This window comes from Acomys minous (assembly GCF_964271855.1).
Source record: "Acomys minous genome assembly, chromosome: 1".
In the NCBI taxonomy this organism is placed as follows: domain Eukaryota; kingdom Metazoa; phylum Chordata; class Mammalia; order Rodentia; family Muridae; genus Acomys; species Acomys minous.
This window is the reverse complement of record NC_140483.1, coordinates 11,926,702-11,951,500: the sequence shown is the minus strand read 5'-3', so window position 1 is coordinate 11,951,500 and position 24,799 is coordinate 11,926,702. Positions and strand designations below refer to the sequence as shown.

Sequence of the window (24,799 nt, the reverse complement as noted above, 5' to 3'; positions counted from 1 at the left end):
ACCAGAGGCACAATCCAGCAGAAACAGCAAGGCTCTGCGGAATGTGCACAAATCAGCCGGAATACCGCAAGAATTTCCTGGGCGCATTTCTCTCTACCGAGTGAAGACCAGTAACGCATCGCATAGCATAGCAATGCAAAAGTGGCGTTGGGGCTCTATTTACATTCTTTCTAAACATCATGGGCCTTCTCACATGTCTGTTTTCAGCAAAACATCACATGCCCTCTCACAAGACAATGTTCAGAAAAACATCACATGACAAAACTGAGTTTTTAAAGAAACCAGAAACTTCCACTTCAAGAGGTATTCTATTTTTTTTTCTGTTCCTATGACAAAATATCCTGATAAGAAGCAACTTATGGGAGAAAGGGGTTTCTTTCAGATTATAATGTTGGGTTACAGTCTATTATTATATAGAAGTCAAGGCAGCGACTTCAAATAACTAGGTACATCACACCCACAGTCAAGAACAAAAAGAAATGAACACACACACACACACACACACACACACACACACACACACACACACACACTTGTTTGCATTCAGTTTGACTTCTTCATTGTTATATAGTTCAGGACCTCCTTGCCTAAGGAAGGAGTGAGCTGGGTCTTCCCATTTCAATTAACTTAGTTAGGACAATCTCCTGTGGGCCAAGTAGACAATTTCTCATTGATACTTCTTTCTTCTCCTGGTGATTCTAGGTTGTGCCAATTTGAAAATTAAAGTTAACACCACAGGAGGTGCTGAGTTGAACATATTATGTTTCTCATAAAAGTCATATTGTGGCTGGAAAGTAGAGATGTAAAAAGAGAGACAGCAAGGTGAACACGTGAAAGAAATAAGTTGACAGAAGAAGACTGAGAACCCTTTCCCACTAGGGCTATGTGTAACAAACAGAATATGCTCAAGGGTAGGCCCATTGCATACATATTCAAGAGAAAGCAGGTCCTCTGTAAATGACCTATGAAGAGTCATGAGTCTGTTGATGCAGAGCTTTTGAACATGTCTTTCCCAAGCTCATTAGCCCATTCCCATTCTTAGAGTGTCTTTCCCTTTCTTGATAAATTGTCTCTGTGTCTGTCACTAACCAAATGGCCCTGGTGCAATTCTTTCTCCTGGGCCACAAGAACCTGGAAATTTCAGCTGGTGCTTCCTGGAGTCTGACATACACAATAACCCCCAATAGGAATTGAAGCAGAAAAGCACATATAAGAAAGCTTTAATATAGAGCCTCGCTGGTTCTGCTTTAGGTATTTGTCATGGACACCAACAGGGACAAGGTAACACTGACAATCACTGATGTTGCCCTTGGGGGCCATCTTGCTCTGTCCCTGAAACTAAAATTCCCCAATACAATGTAAGACGAATATTTACCTTAAGATACATTCTCCGCTCCAAATCTATTCCATTCTAAATAGAATGTTATCTGTACTACTTTGCCTTCACTTACATAGCTGTTCAGCCTGAAGGCAACCGTGAAGAAAACGTAAGCGTTCCAGAGAAACAAAACCTTCTAAGTCATTCATTGGGAACACCTCATATTTCCGTTCCCAGGAAAACATATTGCCTACTTAAAGTAAGTAAGATCACTGGAATCATTCCACTCCGTTAGAATAGAGCTTTGAATAATGTTTCACACAACATTGCAATTAACATCACTCTGTCCCAGGAGGCTTGTTCTTCAGTCTAATGCTCTCTCAACTGAGCCATTTTGGCACTCTGTCCCAGGAGGCCTGTTCTTATTAGCCCTTTTCAGGGCAGGCCATACAAGCTAAGAAACTGGAATTAAAATCTAAGTCTCCTGAATATTCTCCAGCCATTTCCTTTACACTCCAAGACGTTCTCCCTCCCACATTCCAAGCGTTCACTTGTAGTCTCTGCTGAGGACTCTGGGGCCTGTCTTTTATCTACTCATTGTCCCAAAGCAAACTGGACAGGGAATTGGAAATCCATACCGAGTTCTACACGCTTGAAGTTGATCTGTGAGCAGAGTGAACGCAGACCTAGGTGTTTCTTCATAAATATTAGTGTCTTTGACGTCATTTGGAGAGCCAAAGGGAGCCAAGATAAAGGGTTCTGGGTAATACTGAAAGAATGTGAGCTTGTTAAGATCTAAATTGTATGACACAACATGAAGCAGATCACGGAGCTGTTCTGCATGTTGCATCATGGGAAAAGAGGCCAACTGGCTGGTGTAGTAGCTCACTAAATATGGAAGTGGAAACTTCCTGATGCTTGTCGAATGCCAGCTACATCCATCAGAATTCTCCAGGGAAATAGACTCAAAGGGATTTATCTGGAGGCACTGCCTCATGTACTCACGGGCCTGGCAAGCCTAAAGTCTAGACAGCAGGTTAGTGGGCTGGGAACTCAGATAAAGTTTCATCCTATAGTTTGTCTTTTTTTTTTTTTTACATACATTCTGATCATTCCTCAACACCATTACCCTTTCTTATCCATCTCCCATATCTCCCTCTGGACCTCTTTTTCCTAAAAGTCCCCCCTCCTATTTTCATTATGACCCACGGAGTTTAATTAGGGTCCACCCCTGAAGAAAAGCAACTTCCCCTTACCACAGCAGCCACCTATTTCTACGAACCCTTGGATAGTGGTGGACTTTTAGGTGTCCCTCCCCAATCCATGCTAGGATGCTAACATGCTGTAGCTCAGGAGTATAATAACCATGTCCTGTCCTTCTATTCTTGAGATGGGAAGCCACCGTGCTGGGCTTTCGTGTCTTTTGTTTGTTTGTTTGTTTTGTTTTGTTTTTCAAGACAGGGTTTTTCTGTGTATCCTTGGCTGTCCTGGACTCACTTTGTAGACCAGGGTGGCCTTGAACTCACAGCAATCCACCTGCCTCTGCCTCCTGAGTACTGGGATTAAAGGTGTGCACCACCACCGCCCAGCTGTCTTGACTTGAAGAGAGCATTTCACAGCACTCCTCTGCACTCTCCTGACTTTGACTTTGCATGCTTCTACCTCCTCTTCCATGATGTCCTCTGAGCCTTGAAAACAGGGGATGCTGCGGCTGTCCTATTTAGGTCTGAGCACTCAATGGTAACTTGTTCTCAGCACTTTTACTAGTTGTGAGTCTCTTCATTAACTGATGCCCACTGCAAACAGGCTGCTCTCGTGACTAAGGCTGAGCTCAGAAGTTAACTGTGAACATACACACAAATATTTGGAGGACAGTTTGGCAACCTGTGCACTTACATGCTACAGTTTTGAGATAGATGTTTTTCCTCCCCCAAAACATTGGTTTGGCTCTCCAAAAGCCTCCACTGAGTGTCCAAGACATAGAACATAACTGCTTTTGCTTAGGGTCAACAGACTGTAGATGTTAACCATTATCTAGAGAATGTCTGTACGATCTAGATCATTGCCCAAAAAAATCTGGGTCCTGGAGCTTTGTCAAGATGAAGCTTGGAACTAGGTCATGGTGGCCCAGCACTTGGCAAGCAGAGGCAGAAAGCTCTGGAGTTGAAGGCCATCCTTAGGATACTTAGTGTGGTCATTTCGAGAACAAAAATGCCTCAATGAACCAACTGTCATAGCAGCCAATAAGGAAAGTAGATGTTTCAGTCAATTGCACCAAATTTGCATTAGCAGTTCTATATACAATTTCAGGAGCCAATTTGCTTACAGTTTGAAGAATATATATCAATATATCCTTAGAAGCCAAGATGCCTGTCAGAAGATGCCATCTTACTTGGACAGTGAGGCCAAGTTCCCTTCACTATATCCAAAGGCTAGCATAAACATTTAATATGAGGCAATGTTTTCTACAGAAATTTACTCAATTCTCAATAAAATGTTGTCCCTATTACTAGCCTATGGGAAGCCTTGAAGAAAACACATAAAGTAACTATTCTAGAGAAATAATATCCACTTCCTTTCATGTAATTTTCCCTAATAAAAATACTGCCCACCTGTATAATCAAGATCAACGGGACCACCCTCTTCCCCTCATTGCTCAAGGTAAACAACAAGATGTTTCCATGAAGAGCTCCATGGCTTTTCCATCTCTTGCTTGAAAAGCTGTCTACCGTGTTTTCTAGCATGTGACAAAGCTCTATGAAGGTTTGTGGGGATAAAAATGGTTAAAGGTATGCCTGACTTAACTCTGCTGCTGGTATAAGAAGTAATTATATCTTACAGTTGGAAGTGGTGCAATTTGGCAGGGGATAGAACATTTTTATGGGGATAATTGAAGGGCATCGTCACCAAGCAGCTTGCGAAGATGAAAAAGCTCAGCTCTTCTTGGTGGGACTGCTCATTCAGGGAAAGGCACTTGAATGATTTATGTTGGCGATAAAGGATGGAAGTCTGTGTGCATCCGTCAGAGAGCTTCTCTGATCACCTTAGACTTTCTGAAGCGTTACTCTGAAGGTTAACGTTTAGGTGTCTCCGTCATTAGCAAATTAACCTTGATTTGCCTGTGCTACACACAGTAAAATATGCTGATAAATAATCTAAAATACCAACAACCAGAAAGTCATTTAAGTTTAGATTAGTTCAGAAGACTTATAAACACCAGAAATTTACTCCTCACAGTTCTGGGAGCCAGAAATCTCTAGGTGACAACATGGTCAGTATCTGGAACAATCCACATGGCAGACATAATTGGCTAACTCTGGCCTCTTCTACAGGCACAAATCTCCTTCAAGAAAGACCCACTGCAATGACCAGGGCTCAATTCCTAAATAGTCTCACCAGAGTCCACTGTGCTGCCCGAGTGTCCTCACAGCACAGCAGCTGGGTGTGGGGAGAGAGGGAAAGAGACCACATCAGCCTCACAGTCCAACTGACATGCCAATGCTCACTGACCCCAGGGGAGCTCGGTCTCCTCTCTTCCCATAGAAAAGAAAGCCAGACTGTGGGTATAGTGTTTGCTGGACAGAATTGGTTTCTCCATGCATCACATTCTAGTTTATGCCTCTTTTTTGCTGCGACAACAAACCACCATGACCAAGAAAACTCACAAAATAAAGTGCTTAGCTGGCTTACAGTGTCCATGACAGCAGAGTGAAGGCATGGCAGCAGCAGCCGCTGAGAGTGCATATCCTGAGATACAACCAAGAGGGGGGGTGGGGAGGGGAGGGAAAGGGGGAAGGAGAGAGAGAGGGAGAGGGAGAAGGAGACTGGGAATGGAGTGGGCATTTTAAAACCTCAAAACCTGCTCCCAGTGACACACCTCCTCCAACAAGGTTGCACCCCCAAAACCTTTCCAAACAGTTTTACCAACTGGGGACCAAACCATGTGATTCTATAGGGACCGTCCTTGTTCAAACCTCCACAGCCTAGCTCCCTAGAACCATGGACAAGTATTTATTTGGTAAGTGGATAGTTTTATTAGAAAAGTAAAAAATCACTAGAGCTTATTCTAAAAGAAAAGAGCAAGTAAATCAAGTATAGATTTTCGCTTTGACCTGACGCCTGAGGCTTCTGTAACTAATGCCTAACTGTGAGTTGCAGCCCCTTCTGCTGTGCTATAAAACCCTCAGAGTTGCTTCACCTTGAAACTAAACTAACAGAGCATGACAGATAAGGAACTAAGACTGCAGACTGAGGACAAACCCTTCAAACCCACAAAAGACGGGTTCTCACTCAACTGTCTAATCAGCTTCTCCACTGAAATGGAACCAATGGGATGGACAGATGGTAGGTAGGCAGCTATTACGAGGAATTGAATAGATATTATTATGGGGAAAGGCTTACTTGATCAAAGAAAAGCCAAGAAATCTCAGTCTGCATCCTGAGAATTCAGGAAATTTGGTGGTAGAACAAATCAATCTGAGTCCAAAAGCCTGAAAAGGGGATAGGGTGGGGCAAGCAGTGACCCAAGCCCCAGGCCAAGGGCTGAAACTGGGCTGGGGTGAGCAGCGAGTGACCCAAGCCCCAGACCGAGTGCACAGGAACAGAAGAAGAAACAAGCTTTAAGCTCAAGCAGGAAGGCAGCAGAAAGGAGAAAATTCTCCATCCTGGACACTTCATTCCCCCAGGCCTTTGATGGAATTATATAATGCCACCCCTCGCTGCCACACCCCCTGCACTGCATTCAAGTGTTGGCCTCACCAAAACTGCATCACAGGTGGTCTTTAACCTATTCCCAGTCAATTCGGGACAACACAAATATTAAAGATTATGATCAGCACAGTGACTTTAGTGCCTAATTACGGCTAAGTGGTTTTCCTCGATTTCACATAAACTATTCACAGCATTCTCTGCTGAGATCACTTTTAGTCCCTTGTCCTGGAATCACCTTCTTTGAAAGGCCTTATAACCGTGTTACTACAATCCATCTCTACCTCCTTGGTCACAGGAACTGAACTAGGGATTGACATAGGGCAAAGGAGGGCTATTCAGTGTTTCCTGTATGTTTGGAGTTGGGACTGAGGTCCAGAACACCAGTCACTGATCAGAGGAGTTAGAAAATGTTAGAGTGTTCTTGTGCCTCCAAGCAGGACAAATGTGGGGGGGGGGGACACACCTGCTTTAGTAGTTTCTTAACAGACTGTTTTAGAAACTGTTGAGAACTTATCTGACCTTGGAGTCCTTGAGATTTCTTACTATCCTTCTAAAAACCTATTTTGTTATAAAAGCTAGTTCAAATTGGATTTTCTTCCCATAGCAAACCTGTTTTAGATATAAGAAGATCGAAGTTAAGTAAGTTACACAGGGCTGATGGATCATAGAGTCAGCAAAGCTGAAACAAACCAAGATCATATTAATTCACCAACCCGTCACCATCTTCTGTGCCACCAAAATAAAGTGTTTCCCTTGGCAGGCTCTGCAGGGACCCAGGGGCGGCACCCCCCACACAGGTAAGTATAACCATGGGACAGTGCACTCTATGGAAGAAGCAAAAGGAGAGAGCAGAATCCATGCGGTGGAGACAGTCATCGGCAGTGCCTAACTCACCACCATGCTTCTGTTTTGGCGGCCCTGAGAGCATCCCAACATGGAGGAATCACAGGGTCAGGGAAGCACACGGCCCGGGCCAGCACCTGGGGACTGGCCATCTGGGTAGGCACCTACACTGACAATGGAATCCCTCTGAAAAGGGAGTAAATGATTGCTTCGGTCATTAGGACTCTGGAACCACCTGTTTCTGAGGGCTCTTAATCCTTGTCTATTCAACTAGCTACATCCTCCACTCCCACTTGGTCCTTGATTTCATACCAAATGAACTCCAACTCCCTGCTTCTCTCAGAGCTTTATTTTAATCACATTATATCTGTGTGTCTCGGGATTCTGCTGCATGGTTCATCCGCACCGTGATGAGCAGCACATCATTCATGTGGCTATATCTGGCTGGGACGCCATGCCCAAAGGCACAGGGGTTGGAGTGACTATGGACAGTGTGACTGTCTATAGTAGCTATTAACTATGTGTGGGCAACAAACGTTTATAGTTTCAAAGTGTTTTCACATATATTATCTCATTTTGTGTAACAATAACCCACAAGGACTTAAGTGCCATTTGTATTTTCCAAAGTTGGAGATCATACATTTAGACCCCTAAAATCACATAGCTAGCTAACTAAAGAGGCAAAACTAAGCTCAGGACTTCTGGAATTTCCTTGTTTGATCTTTCAGGATTTGGGGTTTGTTTTGATTTTGGTTTTGGTTTGGGGTGTTTTTGTTTGTTTGGTTTGGTTTTTTGTGTGTGTGGTGTCAAGAACCGAACTCAGACCATCAAGGCTGGCAGATCTGGACCCAGGACAGTCAGCTCATATTATTGTACCAACCAAGGACAATGCATGCAGTAAAACCTAGACCCCCTATTCAGATCTAGCTAATGGACAGCACACTCTTCACAGTTGTGTGGAGAGTGAAGACTGACTCTGACATGACCTCTGGTGCCCCCTATTTGACCACTTCCCCATGGTAGGGAGGCCTGGTGGCACTCAGAGGAAGGGTAAGCGGGTTATCTGGATGAGACCTTACAGGCTGTGGTCATATGGTGGGGGAGGAGGTCCCCTTCTGTCACAGGCCTAGGGGAGGGGAATAGGATGAAAGAGGGAGGGAGGGGGGAACTGGAAGATACAAGTGAGGGGATAGCAATTGAGATGTAATCTAAATAAATTATTTAAGTAAAAAATAAACAAATAGTTTAAACTAGACCTTAAAAAAAAAGGAAAGATAAAAAGAAAAAAAGAAAAAGAACTAAACCCAAGGCCTGCCCTTGGTGGGTTCTATAGCTTAACGTTCCCAATCTTTCTTTCCAACTTTTAAAAAGTCATTGACAACAAATTTTAAAAATCTGTTCAAGGGGACTGGAGAGATGGCTCAGTGGTTAAGAGCACTGCTCTTCCATAAGTCCTGAGTTTGATTCCCAGAACCCACATGACAGCTTACAACTGTCTGATGTTCTCAAATAAATCTTTTTTTTAAAAAACCTGTTTAAAATGTTGTGGCCAGTGTTGTTAGAGTGTTGCAGTCTAGAATCACTTTGGATGGAAGTCTCCATGAGGAATTACAGATTATGTTGGCCACTGGGCATGTCTGTGAGAGATGCTCTTAACTGGCCTAACAAAGGTGGGGAGACCCACCCTCAAGGTGGGCACCACCATTTCCACGGCCTGGTTCCTGGGTTGATGGAAAGGAGAGAGCTGGCTGAGGCCTGGCATGCATGCCTCCATCGCCCTCCTCTCACCAAGGACTTCCTGTGACCAGTTCTCACAGGTTCCTGCTGCTGTGACCTTCCTGCCATGATGGACTGAGCCCTGGAGTTGGGCTTTCACCCCTATGCTGCCTTTGCCCTCGTCACAGCAGCAGGAAGGAAGCTTGGACACATACTTCGTCTAGCTCTCAAATACTGCTTTCCTAATGGAACTCTCAAAGACTTTGATAATGTTCGTTAAGAGGTAATATTACAATAAGGTTGCCAATTGCAAAATAAGCCCAAACCAATTCAGATGGATGTATGGAAACACATACATTTAAAGGAATTTATAGATTAAATTTAGATTTTTTTTTTTTACTGGACCCTAGCACCATCATAAAAAAAAAGAAAAAGAAAAAAAAAAAGTCAGCCCAAACCTCCAGACCCAAAGTCCAAAGTTCCATAAGACATCACTGTGGTGAGAAGACAATGCCCAACAGAATTGTATGTACCACTGGGATCATGGTAGGCACTTACAATTAAAAGTTTATACTGTGAAAGTATCTAGAGTTACTTTCTTTGTTACCTATAACTCTTGAATTCTTGAGAATTCACTCATGAGGTTAGAACCAGATCAAGCTCAGAGGCATTGCTTATTGTACTGTTACCATGGTAACCAGTAGCCAAAGCAGAGGTAGCCTCTATTCTCTGTCATGATCTGGACTCTGCCACCAGGCCTTCTCTGGTAGAGATGGCTCCATACTCTTGGCCACCAGCTCCCAGGTGACACTTTTCATTAGGAACTTCAGCATCCTGGACCTTTGATCCACTCTCTTTATTTTCCTTGTCACGGTCCTGATTGGAGAGGAAGAGGGAAAAGTTTCAGGGACCAACCAAGTATCTCGGAACTCCCTCTTGTAGAAATGTAAGAAGCTTCACCCTTTAAGCAATGTCAGGCTTCGCGCTTAGCCTTTTCCCTGCCCGGTTTGTGAAATCCTGATTTCGTGGGAATGAGGTGAATACTAAGGAGTGCTGCCGAACAAGAGGCTCTGGAGACGCCAGCCACCCTGGCCGTGGGACTCAGTGCAATCACACGGCTTGGTTCCCAGATGGGAAGCATTCCCCCACACCATGGCCATTTGGATAGTCCCTACAGGCTCACGCGTCTGAATACTTGATCTCCAGCTGGTAGTACCGTTTCAGGAGACAGTGGAAATTTGGGGATGAGAGGCATAGCTTGAGGAAGGAAGTGGGCTGCTGGAGGATCAGCCAGCTTCCTGTTCCTTCTCTCTTTCCTGATTCACCTAGGTGTAAACCTCCTCACACTCCCACTGCTGTGGGGCCACTGGCCACTAAGCCTTCCCTGCTGTGGTGAGCCTATCAGTCTGTGATGATAAATGAACGCATCCTTCTTCCCTCCCTCCCTCCCTCCCTCCTTCCCTCCCTTCCTTAAGTGGCTCCTGCCAGTGTCCACTCACAGGAAGCAGAACTCTAACTAGCCAAACACGCGTCCTGTCTCAGAGCCTCCCCACCACCACCACCCCCTGCACCCTCAGCAGGATGTCACCTACCTTATTCTGTGCTCTGTAATACTCATTTAGCACATACTGGTGTTTGGGTTCCGTAAGACCAAAGAAGGTAGCAAATCTTTCACCGAGGAACTCACAAGCTGGAAGGAAAAACAAGCCCTTGGGGACACAGAGTCGGTGACTGAAACGTACTGTCAGCCAAGGTGCTGAGAGTCTAAACTTGTTTGCAGATGGCCCGTTATGCCATGATGAGCCTCCGGAAGAGCCAGGACCACAGGCATGCCCCACGATGCTCAGAAAATGTTTATCATCTTAAGTCAGAGCCCACATGAGAACCAGTGTAGCCTGTTCTTGTGTGTTCGCATCCTATAGACTTTTGTATCTTTTATTTGACCTAGGGCTCAGGCAGGAAACCTAAAGTTATGGTGGAGCTTCCTTCCAAATCACATCAACCTTTTCTAACTAAAGCATAGAACTCATGGGAAGATACCATTTTTTTCATATCAGTATATTATGATCAGGGTTTGATTTGGATCCCCAATAGAAGTGCCACATTACTGTCGCTCCGCCTTTGTGGAAAACATGTACTGTCCTCCCCCACCATTGCCTTAGCCCAACTAACCGAATCAGCCCTCGCTTGGTTTTAGTATAACTTTTTTTAAATGATTACATTTCTTTAATAGCAGTTTTAAAAATGAGGAAACATATAAAGAATGTTTGAAAAATATGACAGAAATTTAAGATCATTGGAGGTATGCATATTTTTTTACATTTTATTTTTTATATATTTTATTAATTTATTTGTATTACATCTCAATTGTTAGCCCATCCCTTGTATCCTCCCATTCCTCCCTCCCCCGCCACTTTCCCCCTTCTCCCCTCCCCTATGTCTGTTACTGAAGGGGACCTCCTCCCCCTGTATATGCTCATAGGGTATCAAGTCTCTTCTTGGTAGCCTGCTATCCTTCCTCTGAGTGCCACCAGGCCTCCCTATCAAGAGGCCATGGTCAAAAATGGGGCACCAGAGTTTGTGTGAAAGTCAGTCCCCACTCTCCACTCAACAGTGGAGAAGTCCTGTCCATTAGCTAGATCTGGGTAGGGGTTTGAAGTTTACTACACATGTAAAAAAATGCAATTGGACCTATATTTGTCACCATGCACAAAACTCAAGTCCAAGTGGATCAAAGACTTCAACATAAAACCAGAGACACTAAATTGGTTAGAAGAAAAAGTGGGGAAGAGCCTGGAACACATTGGCACAGGAGACAACTTCCTGAACAGAACACCAACAGCCCTGGCCTTAAGGTCAATAATTAATAAATGGGACCTCATGAGGCTGAGAAGTTTCTGTAAGGCAGGAGGCACTGTCAACAGAACAAAGTGACAGCCTACAGACTGGGAAAAGATCTTCACCAACCCTACATCTGACAAAGGTCTAATATCCAAATTATATAAAGAACTCAAGAAATTAAACACCACCAAACCAAATAACCCAATTGAGAAATGGGGCTCAGAACTAAACAGAGGATTCTCAACAGAGGAATATCAAATGGCTGAGAAATACTTAAAGAAATGCTCAACCTCCTTAGTCATCAGGGAAATGCAAATCAAAACAACTCTGAGATTCCATCTTACACCCATCAGAATGGCTAAGATCAAAAATTCAAGCGACACCACATGCTGGCGAGGATGTGGGGAGAAAGGAACACTCTTTCATTGCTGGTGGGAATGCAAACTAGTACAGCCACTTTGGAAATCTATCTGGTGCTATCTCAGAAAAATGGGAATAGGGCTTCCTCAAGACCCAGCTATTCCACTCCTTGGAATATACCCAGAAGATGCTCCAGCACACAACAAGAAAATTTGCTCAACCATGTTCATAGCAGCCTTATTCATAATAGCCAGAACATGGAAACAGCCTAAGTGTTCATCAGTTGAAGATCGGATAAAGAAACTATGATACATTTACACTATGGAATACTACTCAGCTATTAAAAACAAGGAATTCCCGAAATTTGTGGACAAATGGATTGAACTAGAAATGATCATAATGAGTTAATCCAGAAGCAGAAAGAGTCAAATGGTATATACTCACTTATATCTGGACACTAGTCCAAGAGGCATATCCCATGAAAGTCTTCACTTACCAGCAAAGTGAGTCAGAGGGGAGGACATCCTATTGGGACTCTAAGTGAGAGAAGCATGGGAGAATGGGGAAATAGAAGGATCCAGAGGATCCTAGAAACTTACAAGAAGAACATTATGATGGGCAGATCTGGGCCCGAGGGTCTTGCTCAAACTATGGCACCAGGCAAGGGTTTAGTATAACGTAAAGACTCATAATCACTGTTGTGATCCCCAATCTTGCCTCAGCTAATCAGACTTCCACAGCTCGCTTAGGGTCTGCTCTTTATGTCAGTTTCCCAGGGTCTCCCTGTCTCTAGTGCCTGAGTTTCTATCCTGAAACTGTGAGCACAAATTACAATTCTGGGCATATTTGCTAGTCTGTATTACTCATTGAAAATCAAATCCTGTGAAAATATCACCATTTGTCTTTGTGCTTTGGCGTCCAGCTCAGTGTGGGCATGCAGTAGGAAGTCAGTAATGCCTTTTTAATGGACGAGTAAAGATGAGTTTGTAAAAGTCACATTTTGTATTTTCTCAGAATACTGAAGTAAAAAGTAATTTTTCTCACTATCACATTCACAGGCAGGCACATTAGAAGGAAATGAGTCATTAGACATTTGCCAATTGAGTTCAAAAGAAAACAAATGAAAGTAAAACAAACTCAGATTCTATGAACGTATAAGTAACCATACGGGCCATCATTCTGTCCCCGGGAGGGGCCAAGAAAGCTCATATTTATATTAGAGCAACTGTGATGGGGGAGCTTAGGACTGTGCCGTGCTACAGTCTGTTTCCAAACCTGGAAGTCTGTCAAGATGGAGAATAAACGCAGGAAGGGTGGACTGTTAGCTTCTGCTGTTCAGGTCTTTGACCCATGAAAGAGGAAAGCTGGTTTTGTGCAGCTCTCAGAGTGATAACTAGAACGGTGGCATGGACTTCCAAAGAATAAAATTTGGACCAAGATAAGAAAAAGATGTGTGCCAGGCGGTGGTGGCGCACACCTTTAATCCCAGCACTCAGGAGGCAGAGGCAGGCGGATTGCTGTGAGTTCGAGGCCAGCCTGGTCTACAAAGTGAGTCCAGGACAGCCAAGGCTACACAGAGAAACCCTGTCTTGGGGAAAAAAAGAAAGAAAGAAAGAAAGAGAATAGAATAGAAAAGAAAAGACAAGACAAGTAAAAAAAAAAGATGTGCTAATCATCTTTGCTTTTAGGCAGTTCAATCTTTAGTAAACAGTGCAGACCAGTAAACATGCCTAGAACTGTGATTCCTGTTCAGTTTCTGTGGTAGGAACAGCACGGGGACTAAGGGTGACTCAGAAAACTGACATACGGTATAGACCTGAAGAAATTATGAAAGTTGGATTGGCTTGGGGGCCATGACAATGACCAGTAAGTAAGTCTCTTTTGTTTTGTTTTGTTGTTGTTGTTGTTGTTTGAGACAAGGTTTTTCTATGTAGCCTTGGCTGTCCTGGACTCACTTTGTAAACCAGGCTGGTCTCCAACTCACATGTCTTTGGGACAGTTACCACATGGACTTAGAAGTGACCAGGCTATCATTTCTGAGTCCTGAGAAGTGAGGGGAGCAGCCAGAAGTCTCACCTGCCTTGGGGAATCAATTAATATGTATTTAGGACAGAAAGAAAAAAACCCCAAACCTTAGCAATACTTACTAGAAATTGAATTGCGTGCGATTCGACCTGCCCAAAACCAGAAGTATGATTCCCATGAAAGTTTAGACTGAAAAATAGAGAGAAATCAACTTAGGGTACTTAATAACAAGTGGGCAAAGGCACTTTCCACCAAGCCTGACAAACTCAGCTCAGTCCCCAGACCCCACATGGTGGAAGGAAAGAACTGACTCCTATAGGTTGTTCACTGGCCTCCACATGCACACCATGACATGTGTACTCTCAACCCCAACAATAAATAACTGTGATAAAAATTCTAAAAATCATTACTATCAGGAATAGTGACATGAGATTCTTTTTTTTTTTTTCTGAGACAGGGTTTCTCTTGGTTGTCCTGGATTTGCTTTGTAGACCAGGCTGGCCTCGAACTCACAGCAATCCACCTGCCTCTGCCTCCCGAGTGCTGGGATTAAAGGCATGCGCCACCACGCCTGGTGTGACTGGAGATTCTTATATGGAGATTTTTTAAAAATGTATTGCAATGTTTAATTTTCTCTCTTATCAATGAGAAAACGAATCAACCAATGGCTGTCTGCTGGCTATATGTGATCCAGAAAGCAACCATGGAGACCAAAAGCATAATATCAAGCCACATTTCTGTATAACTTATCCAGACCAAGCTCTCGTTTATTACCATCTTCCTACCGATGCCATGAGCTTACCAGGTCATACGTTGAGTTCTCTTCCTCCCTTTCTTCATCTTCCTCTGTGCTGTATTCTTCCATGGTGTCTCCATCGGCAAAGTAGATAATCCTTTTAGGAGTAGTGCCTTTATAACATCCACTCATTTCTGATTCTGACTGCTGGAAATGGTCTCCGTCCCTAAGGGATCGCCCGGGTAGTTGAAATCAGGATGCCCTAGGACAAGTCACCTAGGGCAGGGTTTATATATAGCTGGGAGGTTTCTAGTTGTTTTCAATCAAGGTAAAAGACAGAGTTTGGAGGTAATCATGTTATGCATCTTGGTTCTTCACATCTGAGAGGAGTGTTTAGTCTCTATCAGAACAGAAGAGAGTCAACTAGTGAAAATGTGGTTATTGGATGTTTGGACAAAAGGTTCCTGCATGTTTGCCAGATCTTTTCATCACTGCAGCTCCCACAACTGCTGGTAGGAGGGAGCCACTGCCCATCAAAGCTTGCCAATCATTCCAATCGGAGAGGCAACACAGGGAGCATTAACAAGCACAGATTCTGCACAAGCAAGAGAAAGTGTTTGCAAAGCCTGTTTCAGTAAAGAAGCAACATCCAGAACATGTAAAGAGTTACTACAATGCAACAGTTATGTAAAAGATAGACCTCACATGGCCATGAGATTTTAACAAGCTACCAAAGATGACTTAGATGGCAAACACAGGGAAAGATGCTCATGCCATTAATCATTAGCTAACTGTATGCTGAAGCCTAATATGATGTCCAAATGTACCCACTAGCATGGGTAAGAATTAATAGGACCAACGATATCAGGTATTGGGTAGTGTGTGAAACAACTGGAGAACTCATGGACTGCCAGTGAGGAGGTGCTGTAGCTTAGACCCACAACAGTCCCCAAAGGCCCAGGTGTTTCAGATGTGATCCTCAGCCTGAAATACCACAACAAAATGATAGGACATTTAGGAGGTGGGGTCTGGTGGAAGGAACTGGGGTCATATTGGATCGTGGTCCAAGAATGAAGTTGTGCAAGGAGAATTTTGAGTGCTTGTTAAAAAACAAAACAAAACAAAACAAATAACAACAACAACAACAACAACAAAAACCAAAGAAACAAACAAAAACCTCCAAGAAAACAAGAGTCTTGTGACCTCCAGTTTCCTGAAATCATGGAATCGTTGGATTGTGTTTGCATACTCCACCCATCTGTAATGGATAGGAGTAAGTTTACTTCCGATTGCCCATTACAACTGGCTATTGTTGCTTGTTTATACGCCACGTGCAGCTTGTCCGCCAAGTGCAGCCTATCCTTGCAGCTGTACACTTTACTCATATGACTTCTCTTAGGCCTCAGAGTGTAAATTGATGCTCTGAATAAAGTTTGCAGTAGTCCACCTCCTTTACTGGCTCCATTTGCCCATGTCCCACCACTTGGAGAGTGTGATAGGGTCATGTAGGATGCACCCTTGAAGGGTCTCTGGCTTCCTCTGCTACATGTCCCCACCATGGTGTGCTGGGCCACCATGAGCCCAAGTGACCAACCATAGATTGAAACCTCTGAATCACTGAGCCACATGAAGTCTTTACAAACACTAGAAAACCATGTGACAATTTCTTAAACACTAACCACACAGTTACCACCTACTCTGATAATTCTTTCCTTTGATAGCTACCCAAAAGAAAGGAAGAAAAGTGTAACATATGTATGTGAATATTCATATCGCTTTGAAAGCAAGTCAAAGCATTGCTTAGTGAGATGAGCAAACAAAAGGTGGTTTAACCGGTCGATGAAATGCTACTTAATAATTCAACGCGACAAACAACTAACACTTGCGGTACAGTGAATGGCTCTCAAGAGCATTATGTTAAGTGAGAGAAGCTAGTCATTGCATGGGGCAATTCCATGTATGTGATGCTTTAGGAACAGTTCAGCATTTGCTAGGAGTAGGGGTTAGGAAGCAGAAAGAGTAACAACAAAGGGACCAAAGAGAACGTCTTCGATGGCAACATTTCTATAGATGTCATGATCTTGTAGGAGTTACCCATCTGCATACATTTATAAAAGTTAATCAGATTGACATTACTACTTAATTTCTTAAATGTTTATTTGTGCGTGCTTGGGGGTGGGGGTGAGGTGGAGTAGGGTGAGGGTGGGGTCGGGATATATTATGACATTGAGTGTGCAGGTCAGAGGACAACTTTAAGAAGTTGGTGCTCTCCACGCTGTAGGCCCCAGAGATGGAGCTCAGGTAATCAGGTTTGATCACAAGCACATGAAGCCATCTTGCTCCCTCTAACTTTACTATATTTAACCAACATCAACAAAACTGGAAAGATTTGGTGCCAGGATACCTATATTTAAAGTCTTATTACTTAATATACCCACGTGGAGGTATGCTCATCTAAATAATAATAATAATAATAATAATAATAATAATAATAATAATAATAATAATAATAATAATAATAATAATATAATAATAATAATAATACAGAATGATATAGTCCCAAGCTTATATAGTCATTATAAAGACATCAGGTAGAACAATTCTTAGAAAATAGTCTTTAATAAAAGCTAGTTATTATTAAGTATCTATCATTACCTTAGTAGTGTATGTGGCAGGCATCAAAGCTGTAAGCACACTTATTTTTTAAAAATAATATTTAATATATTTTAAGATCATATGAGCAAATATAGGAGACATAACTGATTTGGAATAATTCTCCTTTTTGTTCCAAACATACAGAAATCCTTGATAAAATTAGCAGACGAAACCATTAAATCATAGCTGCACTAAGAAGGGGCAAGGAGAAAGAGAGGGGAGTGGAGCAGGAAAATATAAAAGAAAGAAAGGCAGGCAAGCAGGGGCCGGCTTAGGTATCAGAATCAAAACAAAGCAGGAGAGAAAACAAAGCGGGATGGAAGCCCAGGCAGCTCCTGGGAGTCTCAAAGTCAGACGCAGGCCTTGGGGCTGAAGTGCCAACACAGCATTGACAGGAGAGCCCAAGTCATGGATGCCAGGAATACAAGAAGCTAAAGTGAAGCAGCACACGAAAACTAAGATAATAAAATACTGCCGTTTCTATGATTAGCAACCAAAGAAGCTCTCCCATGGCCTGTAAAAGTAGCAGAGTAATTCACCATATCCTGGAAATGTTCTCCTGGAAAACAAGCAAAGAAACAACAACCCTGGACCCTAGGCCAGCACCACACATTGATATGCAGCCGGTTCAGAGTCATTATATGTATGATGTACTAAGACAAAGCCAAGGAACCTAAAACCAGTGTAAACCCCAGAACTCTGCTGAATGCACAACAGCCCCACCTTGGAGTTTTATTTCAACAAGACAGGGCATCCTGAATCTCTGCTAAAAACGACCTCTGATGAGGATGTACTTGTTGTAGAAACTTCAAAGCCACATGAAGAAACAAACCATCATAGGAAAGTATGGCAGATGTAAAAGCACCACACCTGTGTTAGTCAGCTTTCTGTTACTGTAACAAACTATCTAGGATGGTCAACTTAAAAAGAGAAAAGATTTGGTTTGATTCAGGGGTTCAAAGGGAGAAGAAGCTGCTTGTTTCATGATGTTCAGGAAGCGAAAAGAGAGGAAGTACGAAAAGTTAATGTGTGTGCCAGGGGCCTAACTTCCTTCCACTGGGCCCTACTTCCTAAAGGTTCTGTTGCTTCTCAATAGCACCCTTGGTTTGGCACCACATTTTCAACAAACGGGTCTTGGGGTGATATTCAAGTTCTATAACAGACCTGATCCAAGAATTAAGAATAATAAAAAGAAAGAAAAGAGAAGAAGGAAAGAAAAAAACAGGGTATGGTGGCACATGCCCTTAATCCCAGCACTTGGGAGGAGGGGCAGATGCCTGGTCTATAGAGCAAGTTCTAGGACAGCCAGGCTACCCAGAGAAATCCTATCTCAAAAGACCAAACAAACAAAAGAATAAAAAAAATAATAATTAAGTAGTGTGAAAGCTATTCTTGTTTGTCAACTTGACTACATGTGGAACTAAAAATCCCCAAAATGGTGGACTTAATTTGAAGCAGAAAGATCCACTTCTAATCTAGAGTTTTTAGTTAGGAAGACAGAATTTTTTTTTTGAGAAAGGGTTTCTCTGTGTAGACCTGGCTGTCCTGGACTTGCTTTATAGACCAGGCTGGCCTCAAACTCATAGATATCCACCTGCCTCTGCCTCCCAAGTGCTGGGACTAAAGGCATGCGCTACCACAGCCCAGCTGGAAGACACACTTTTAATCCAGATCTAACCTAGACCACCCCACCCACTGGAAGCCTATATAAGGAAATGGAAGAAGGAAGCATTTGCTTTTGCCTGCTTGCCCTCACCTTGCCTGCGAGTCCATTCCTTCACCGGTATATGACAGCCTACTTCTTTTGGATTCCAGCATATACTAAAGACCAGTTAGGACATCCAGCCTCATGGACTAAATAACTATGGGATTCTTGCCCCTTCTTTCGTGGCCAGCCATTGTTGGATTAGCCAGCCTGCAGCCTATATGTCATTCTAATAGATCCCCTTTCTATGTAGAGAGAGATCCGTTCTATTAGTTCTTTACTGTAGAGAACCCTGACTAATACAAATGGTAAAGTTAAAGGGAGTCTGTGTGTGTCTGCTGTGGTCAGAAAGACAAAGAAAAATGTAACACCCACAGAACAGGTCAACTTGGAAAGAGACTGGATAGGAATTCTATAAATGTACAATCCAGATAGGAAAGCTTGGATAGAAGTTTAAATTGGTGAAGAATCCCAAGGAAGCTCCCAGAGTATGGAATAAATGTGTGCATGTTTAACTGAAAACAAAAGTTGTGGCATATGAACATAGGTAAGAAAGCACAGCAGGTGCCTAATGAGAGCTTTGGAAGCACTGATTGGGGAAAGGCAGAGGTAGCAGTTTATCAATTGTCCGTGAGGGCAAAAGGACACAGCCATCAAATCTGAGAACAGAGAATCCTGAGGGGGATGAATAGGCATGAAATCATTATAGACAATGAAAATTCCAGAAAAACATTTGCTTAGTAGTAGTCCTGAGAAAGAACCTCACAGATGCTATGCAAGCACTACTGCTGCATATATTTACAGCCCAATGGAGAATAACTAACTGGGCAGTAGAAAAGAGAAGATAGCTCATAACGGTGTAGCCATTAGAGTACTGGCTAACTTCAAAGAGACAAGGTCTACCGGACATTGCATTCTTGTCAAAAGGAATTCAGTAACCAGCAAAAACAGTGATTGAGAGAGTGAAGTGATAATCTCAGACCCATGAAAACACGGTTAATAATTTTTGCTGCCTTCACTGAAAGATCATATGTCAAAAGGAGCAAGAGTGATATGCAAGAAATAAATATTAATAAAAACAGTAAAATTAAAGCTAAAATATTAACATTTAACACAGTTTCAGTGGGGACAGTATAAAGTTAAACAGTATTAAGTATTAGACAGTAAAAAACATGAGCTAATAGCTTCTAAGCATGGTTCAGAGAGGCTAGATAGGGTATGTTGTTTGGCACACATGAGAGAAATTTAAAGATCACTAGAAAAAAAGGGAATTAGAATGCATAGTTTTACAACTAACAGGAGAAAAATAAACAATCGCCCTAAAAGAAGGCCAAGCATGGTGACTCATGCCTTTAATCCCAGCATTTGGGAGGCAGAGGCAGGCTAAGCCAGGGCTACTAGTGAGACCCTCTCTCGAGAAAACAAAAACCAAACAAAACAAATGAAGACAAGAGGAGAGCAAATGGACAGCTCATGGACAAAAATACAAAAAAAGGAAAGTATTAGGAATATATCAGTGGTAGAAACCAGTGTCAATCATTGTTAGTATCCCTTTAAAAAGGCTGAAAACTCAAATTTCAAAAATATTTTATCAGCACCATAAGCATGAGTGGATACACATGTGCTCACATATATACTCATGTATAAAGCTACCTGTCATTTTATTATTCTTGGAGACACAATTCTGAGCTCATGCCACGGGCAAGGTGAGAGTTCTAGAATGCCTGGAAGACAAATGCATTAAATTCACCTTCTGAGGCCCAGTGACAGGATGCTGCACCTTCAAGGGTCACTGAGGAGGCCAGAAGGGTCCACCTGTTGTCCCTGACTTAGTGCCAGCATATTACACAAGAGCCTTGGGTAAATGACAGGAAGGGAGAGCATCATTTGGTTTCTAATGACACTGAGCACTAAATAGACAAGTCTCCATTTAAATGTGTTAAGACCAATAGTGTATGAAGCCTACTAGTATTGAACAAGTAAATATCATACATGCCACCAGAAACAAAATGCATTCTATGACAATCCAAAGGAAAAAAAATATTTTCAGAAACCAACTCACATGATCTGTTTTTCTTTCCTTTTGGTATTTCGTTACCTTTGGGGTTCTCTGCATTACATTTGATGCTAGAAGCTGTTCCACAGATGGTCAGTTAATCACACTCAGCTGAGGCCACGCCCAGTCCCTGTGTGTGCTGACGTGGAAGTGTTCCTGTTGGCTGCTCTTACTGACTCAATCAGCAAGGAAGCCACCAACTCCCTTTGTAAACTTTGTAAACCCTCAAGGCCAGAAAGTGGCCAAGCTCCTGACCGAGGAGCTCCAGTAGACAGGCCCCCTCCCTCAGATCTCTCTAACTGTCCTAACAGGGTTTCCAGCCTCTGTAACGGCCACAAAGGTCATCTCCAGCCCCTCAACAGGACCCTTTTATGCCAAGTTGAGGTGAAAAGTCTGAACAAAAGCCCACCAACCCCTGAGCTCCCCCAAGCTCAGGACTTGAAATCCCATCATCCTCAGCCTGGAAATCTCTGGCCTAGAAAGATCCACTCCCTAAGAAATTCTCTATAAAGGCTGCATGTGCTCAGTTCCCTGCTGTCTTCTCCTGAGAGCAGAAGCCGTCAACTCTGGGTCTGTCCCTTTCCACCCTGGCTCTCCCAATAGATCTCTTTGAGGAGATTTGATGCCTTGTGTGATTCTCTCAGTGGAAGAAGCCAAGAAGCAATGAAGAGAAGAACGGAAGAAGGACTAAAAAGTGGGGCTGAGGCTCCTGAGCTGCTCAGCTCAGCTGGGGATACCCTCCCCTGGGAGCTGCAATGCCTCATGAGGAGGCTTCCTCTCAGGGCTGTGTGGCTCCTGGGCTCCCCTGTCTCAGGACACATTTCCATTAGGATGCCTTCTCTCCTCAGAGCCCTGGGCTTCTGAGTCCAAGGATGCCTTTCTTTCCTTTTTTAGCTAATTAATTTTTATTTTTATGTACATTGGTGTTTTGACTACATTTATGAATGTGAGGGTGTCAGATCCCCTAGAACAGTTATTACAGACAGTTGTGAGCTGCCATTGTGGGTGATAGGAATTGAACCCTGGTCCTCTGAAAGAACAGTCTGTGCTCTTAAACATCAAGCCATCTCTCCAGCCCCCATGCACCAGGATGACTTTCTGTCCAATCGGGAAGGCTAACAGTTCTCGTGTTTGTCTTACAGGGTGGGAAGGTGTGCTATATTTACACGGTCAGCATTGACCAAACCTGGTGCCTCACAAACTCAGCTTTATATTAGAGTCACGTGGGTCATGATAAAAGTCCCAAATACATGCTCTGTAGGCCCCTTAGGTTGATCCCAGCCCTTGGGGGAGGAACCCAGGCACCTGAATTCTGTGGAGCTACCCAGGTGATCCCAACTTGCAGGCAAATGTGAGGACCAGTGAGTGTGTCTGAGAGTGGGACAAGAGTAACTTTCAAATTCAAACAAAGAGTTGTGGGAACCAGTAAGGTGGTGAACTACAGAAAGCTTAAATTTTAGGTCAGTTCTGGAAAGTTCTGTGCATTATGTTCTAAGAAGGTTCCTTACTTTTTACTTCAGAGCCCTGCCTGTTGGCCTTCCTGCTCTGATGGAGAGTGTGTCCTGAGACCTGGGTGCCCAGGAACCACACAGCTCTGAGATTGGAAGGTATCCCAATGGAAGGGCATCCTGAGACATGGGTGCTCAGGTCACTGCACAGCTCTCAGAGGAAGCAGCAGTGCAGCCCCCAAAGGCAGGGTCTCCCCAGCTGAGCTAAGGATCTGAGGAGCCTCAGTCTCAGTCTACATCTTCGCTTCTTTCCCTCTTTTCATTGTGTCTTGGCTTCTTCTGATGAGAGTCACACGGGGCAGCAAATCTCATAAAAGTGGGTTTGTTGGGTAGGTTCAGAACGTGGAGACTTGAATCCAGAGTTGGCTGCCCCCCTGTTCCCGGAGAGGACAGCAGGAAACTAAACAACAGTCAAGGCTTAAATGGGATTTTTTTAGGGGAAGAGGGGTGAGGTGTAGCTTTCTAGGCTAGAGATTTCCAGTGTGAAGATTGGTGGGATTTCAAGTCCTGAGCTTGGGGGAGCTAAAGGATTGGTGGGGTTTCGTGTTTGGGCATTGGTGGCTTTTTGTTCAGACTGTTCACCTCAAATTAGCATAACCTGGGAAGGATCCTAATGAAGGGCTAGAGATGACTTTTGTGACAGTTACAGAAGCTGGGAACCCTGTTATGCCAGAGAGGTCTGGGAGGAGGGGGCTGGCCACTTTCTGGTCTTGAGGATTTACAAAGTTTACAGACTATACAGAGTTTGCAAAGTTTACAAAGGGAGTCCACTGCAGGGAAGCCCTTCCCTGGCGCCTGAGTTGGCTGGAATGGGCAACATTGCCCCCTTCAGCCTCATTGCAAACTAAAAAGCTTTACTGTGAAAGGTTTAATAGTCAGGTTGTAGTGACCTCATTCCTCTAAGACCACCCAAATACACCGCTTTCCAAGTGAAGCCAACCACACACACAGCCTGGTCCAGACAGCGTGTTCCCTGCATATTACAGCCTATGATAGCTGTTGACTCTGAAGAAAATACTAATCTCTGTTCTTTATAACAACAGTGCTCTGCACTTGCCACACATGCACATGGTTAGTTCAGAGGGCTCCCAGGGAGAGTGAGGGTGGAGGAAAGGAGGGTTTGTAGCTCACAGTTGATTTAGAGAAGGTTCTTCTGCCACCTAATGGGCACTTGAAAACCTGCCCTACAAAATTCACCTTGTTCCTCACCATGCCTGTCTTACAGCTCAGTACCAAGCAATTTGGAATGTTTGGTTTCATTTTTTAACATCCTGACAGTATTTCTCTTTTTACACCAGGCTCTAGGTCAAATACTCCATGTATCAAGTTTTTTTTTAACATGTTCAATTCTTCTGAAGACCTTTTCTTGTGTCTTAAAAACCTGACTGTAGGTAATCAAGGATGCTCCCGTGTACATAACGTGAGCAGCAGACAGCATCCCATGTCCAGCCTTCCAGTATCAGGCTGCCTCTTGTTCTGTGGCTTAAATATTGTCTACACACTGATGATTCCAGAGTTTATACATTCCACATTAGGCTTTTACTTTGGATATACTTCACAGAGCTACCTCCTAGTCACCTTTTCTCTCTCTCTCTCTCTCTCTCTCTCTCTCTCTCTCTCTCTCTCTCTCTCTCTCACACACACACACATATATATATATACACACCCTTGTATTCTTGCTATCTCCATATATGGCAGTTTGATCCATCTAGTTTCCCATACTAAGAACATGGACCATTCTTGATTCTCCTTCAATCACTTATATTAAATATGTCAAGAAATTCTTATATATTTCCAGAACCCCAAGACTCTGTCATTCAACTGCCCTTCCTTGGTCTAAGCCTGTATTATTGTAAAGGTCTATTTAGGTTTTCTAGATGGTCTAGACTTTTTTTAAAAAAGCAGCCAAAAGTGTCCAACTGTTGGATCCTGGCACTCCTGTTTAAACCTTTCCAATGGGTCACCCAAAGTCAAAGCTCAAATCCTTACATGGCTTGTGAGGCTGTGGTCTGATCTCTTGGGCTTTTGTTGTGAAACACTTGTTGGGGCAGAACAAGGAGATTGCTCATCTGCACAAGACCCTCCCATGATTGGCCTACTGAAGTTCTCTTGTGAGGAGGGGGGGCGGTCATAGAACCTCATACCTGAGACTCCACCCCCCACCCCTGTCCCCCCGCCCCCAATTGCTAGATGACGTAGGTGGTAGAAGGGCGACTGACATGAGGACCCCAGTGATGTAGCCCCTGAGGTGTCACTCATGCTGTCAGCTTTCCAGTGACCCATCCTGATCAGTTCACCAAGCTGGACCTGGATGAAACTGTCTTTT

At 43.4% G+C, this 24,799-nt stretch overlaps 1 protein-coding gene and 1 long non-coding RNA gene across 2 annotated transcripts in view; one reads left to right on the top strand and one right to left on the bottom strand.

Moving 5' to 3' along the window:
- Nucleotides 1–7,077, top strand: part of LOC311599967 — a 31,883-nt gene extending 24,806 nt beyond the window's left edge. The window contains exon 3 of the long non-coding RNA XR_014780083.1: nt 6,789–7,077. This is a non-coding gene — a long non-coding RNA (uncharacterized lncRNA). The remainder of the gene's footprint in view (nt 1–6,788) is intronic.
- Nucleotides 7,078–9,208: 2,131 nt separating this feature from the next.
- On the bottom strand, nt 9,209–21,046 carry FAM177B (family with sequence similarity 177 member B). Its single transcript, XM_084781379.1, has 6 exons — nt 20,972–21,046; nt 14,599–14,775; nt 14,174–14,195; nt 13,936–14,002; nt 10,180–10,277; nt 9,209–9,463 (listed from the first exon to the last, which is right to left on the bottom strand). Coding segments are annotated over exons 1-6 (510 nt in total). The 5' UTR covers nt 20,974–21,046; the 3' UTR covers nt 9,209–9,319.
- Nucleotides 21,047–24,799: the final 3,753 nt, after the last annotated feature.

Bases quoted from the DNA above. Each gene is read 5' to 3' on its own strand.
- FAM177B (XM_084781379.1), bottom strand. The intron at 14,003-14,173 runs GTACACATGTCA...TCTATTTTTCAG, and splicing joins ATTTATTGTTGGGGTTGAGA to TCTAAACTTTCATGGGAATC. The intron at 9,464-10,179 runs GTAGGTGACATC...CTCTCCAATCAG, and splicing joins ATTACAGAGCACAGAATAAG to GACCGTGACAAGGAAAATAA.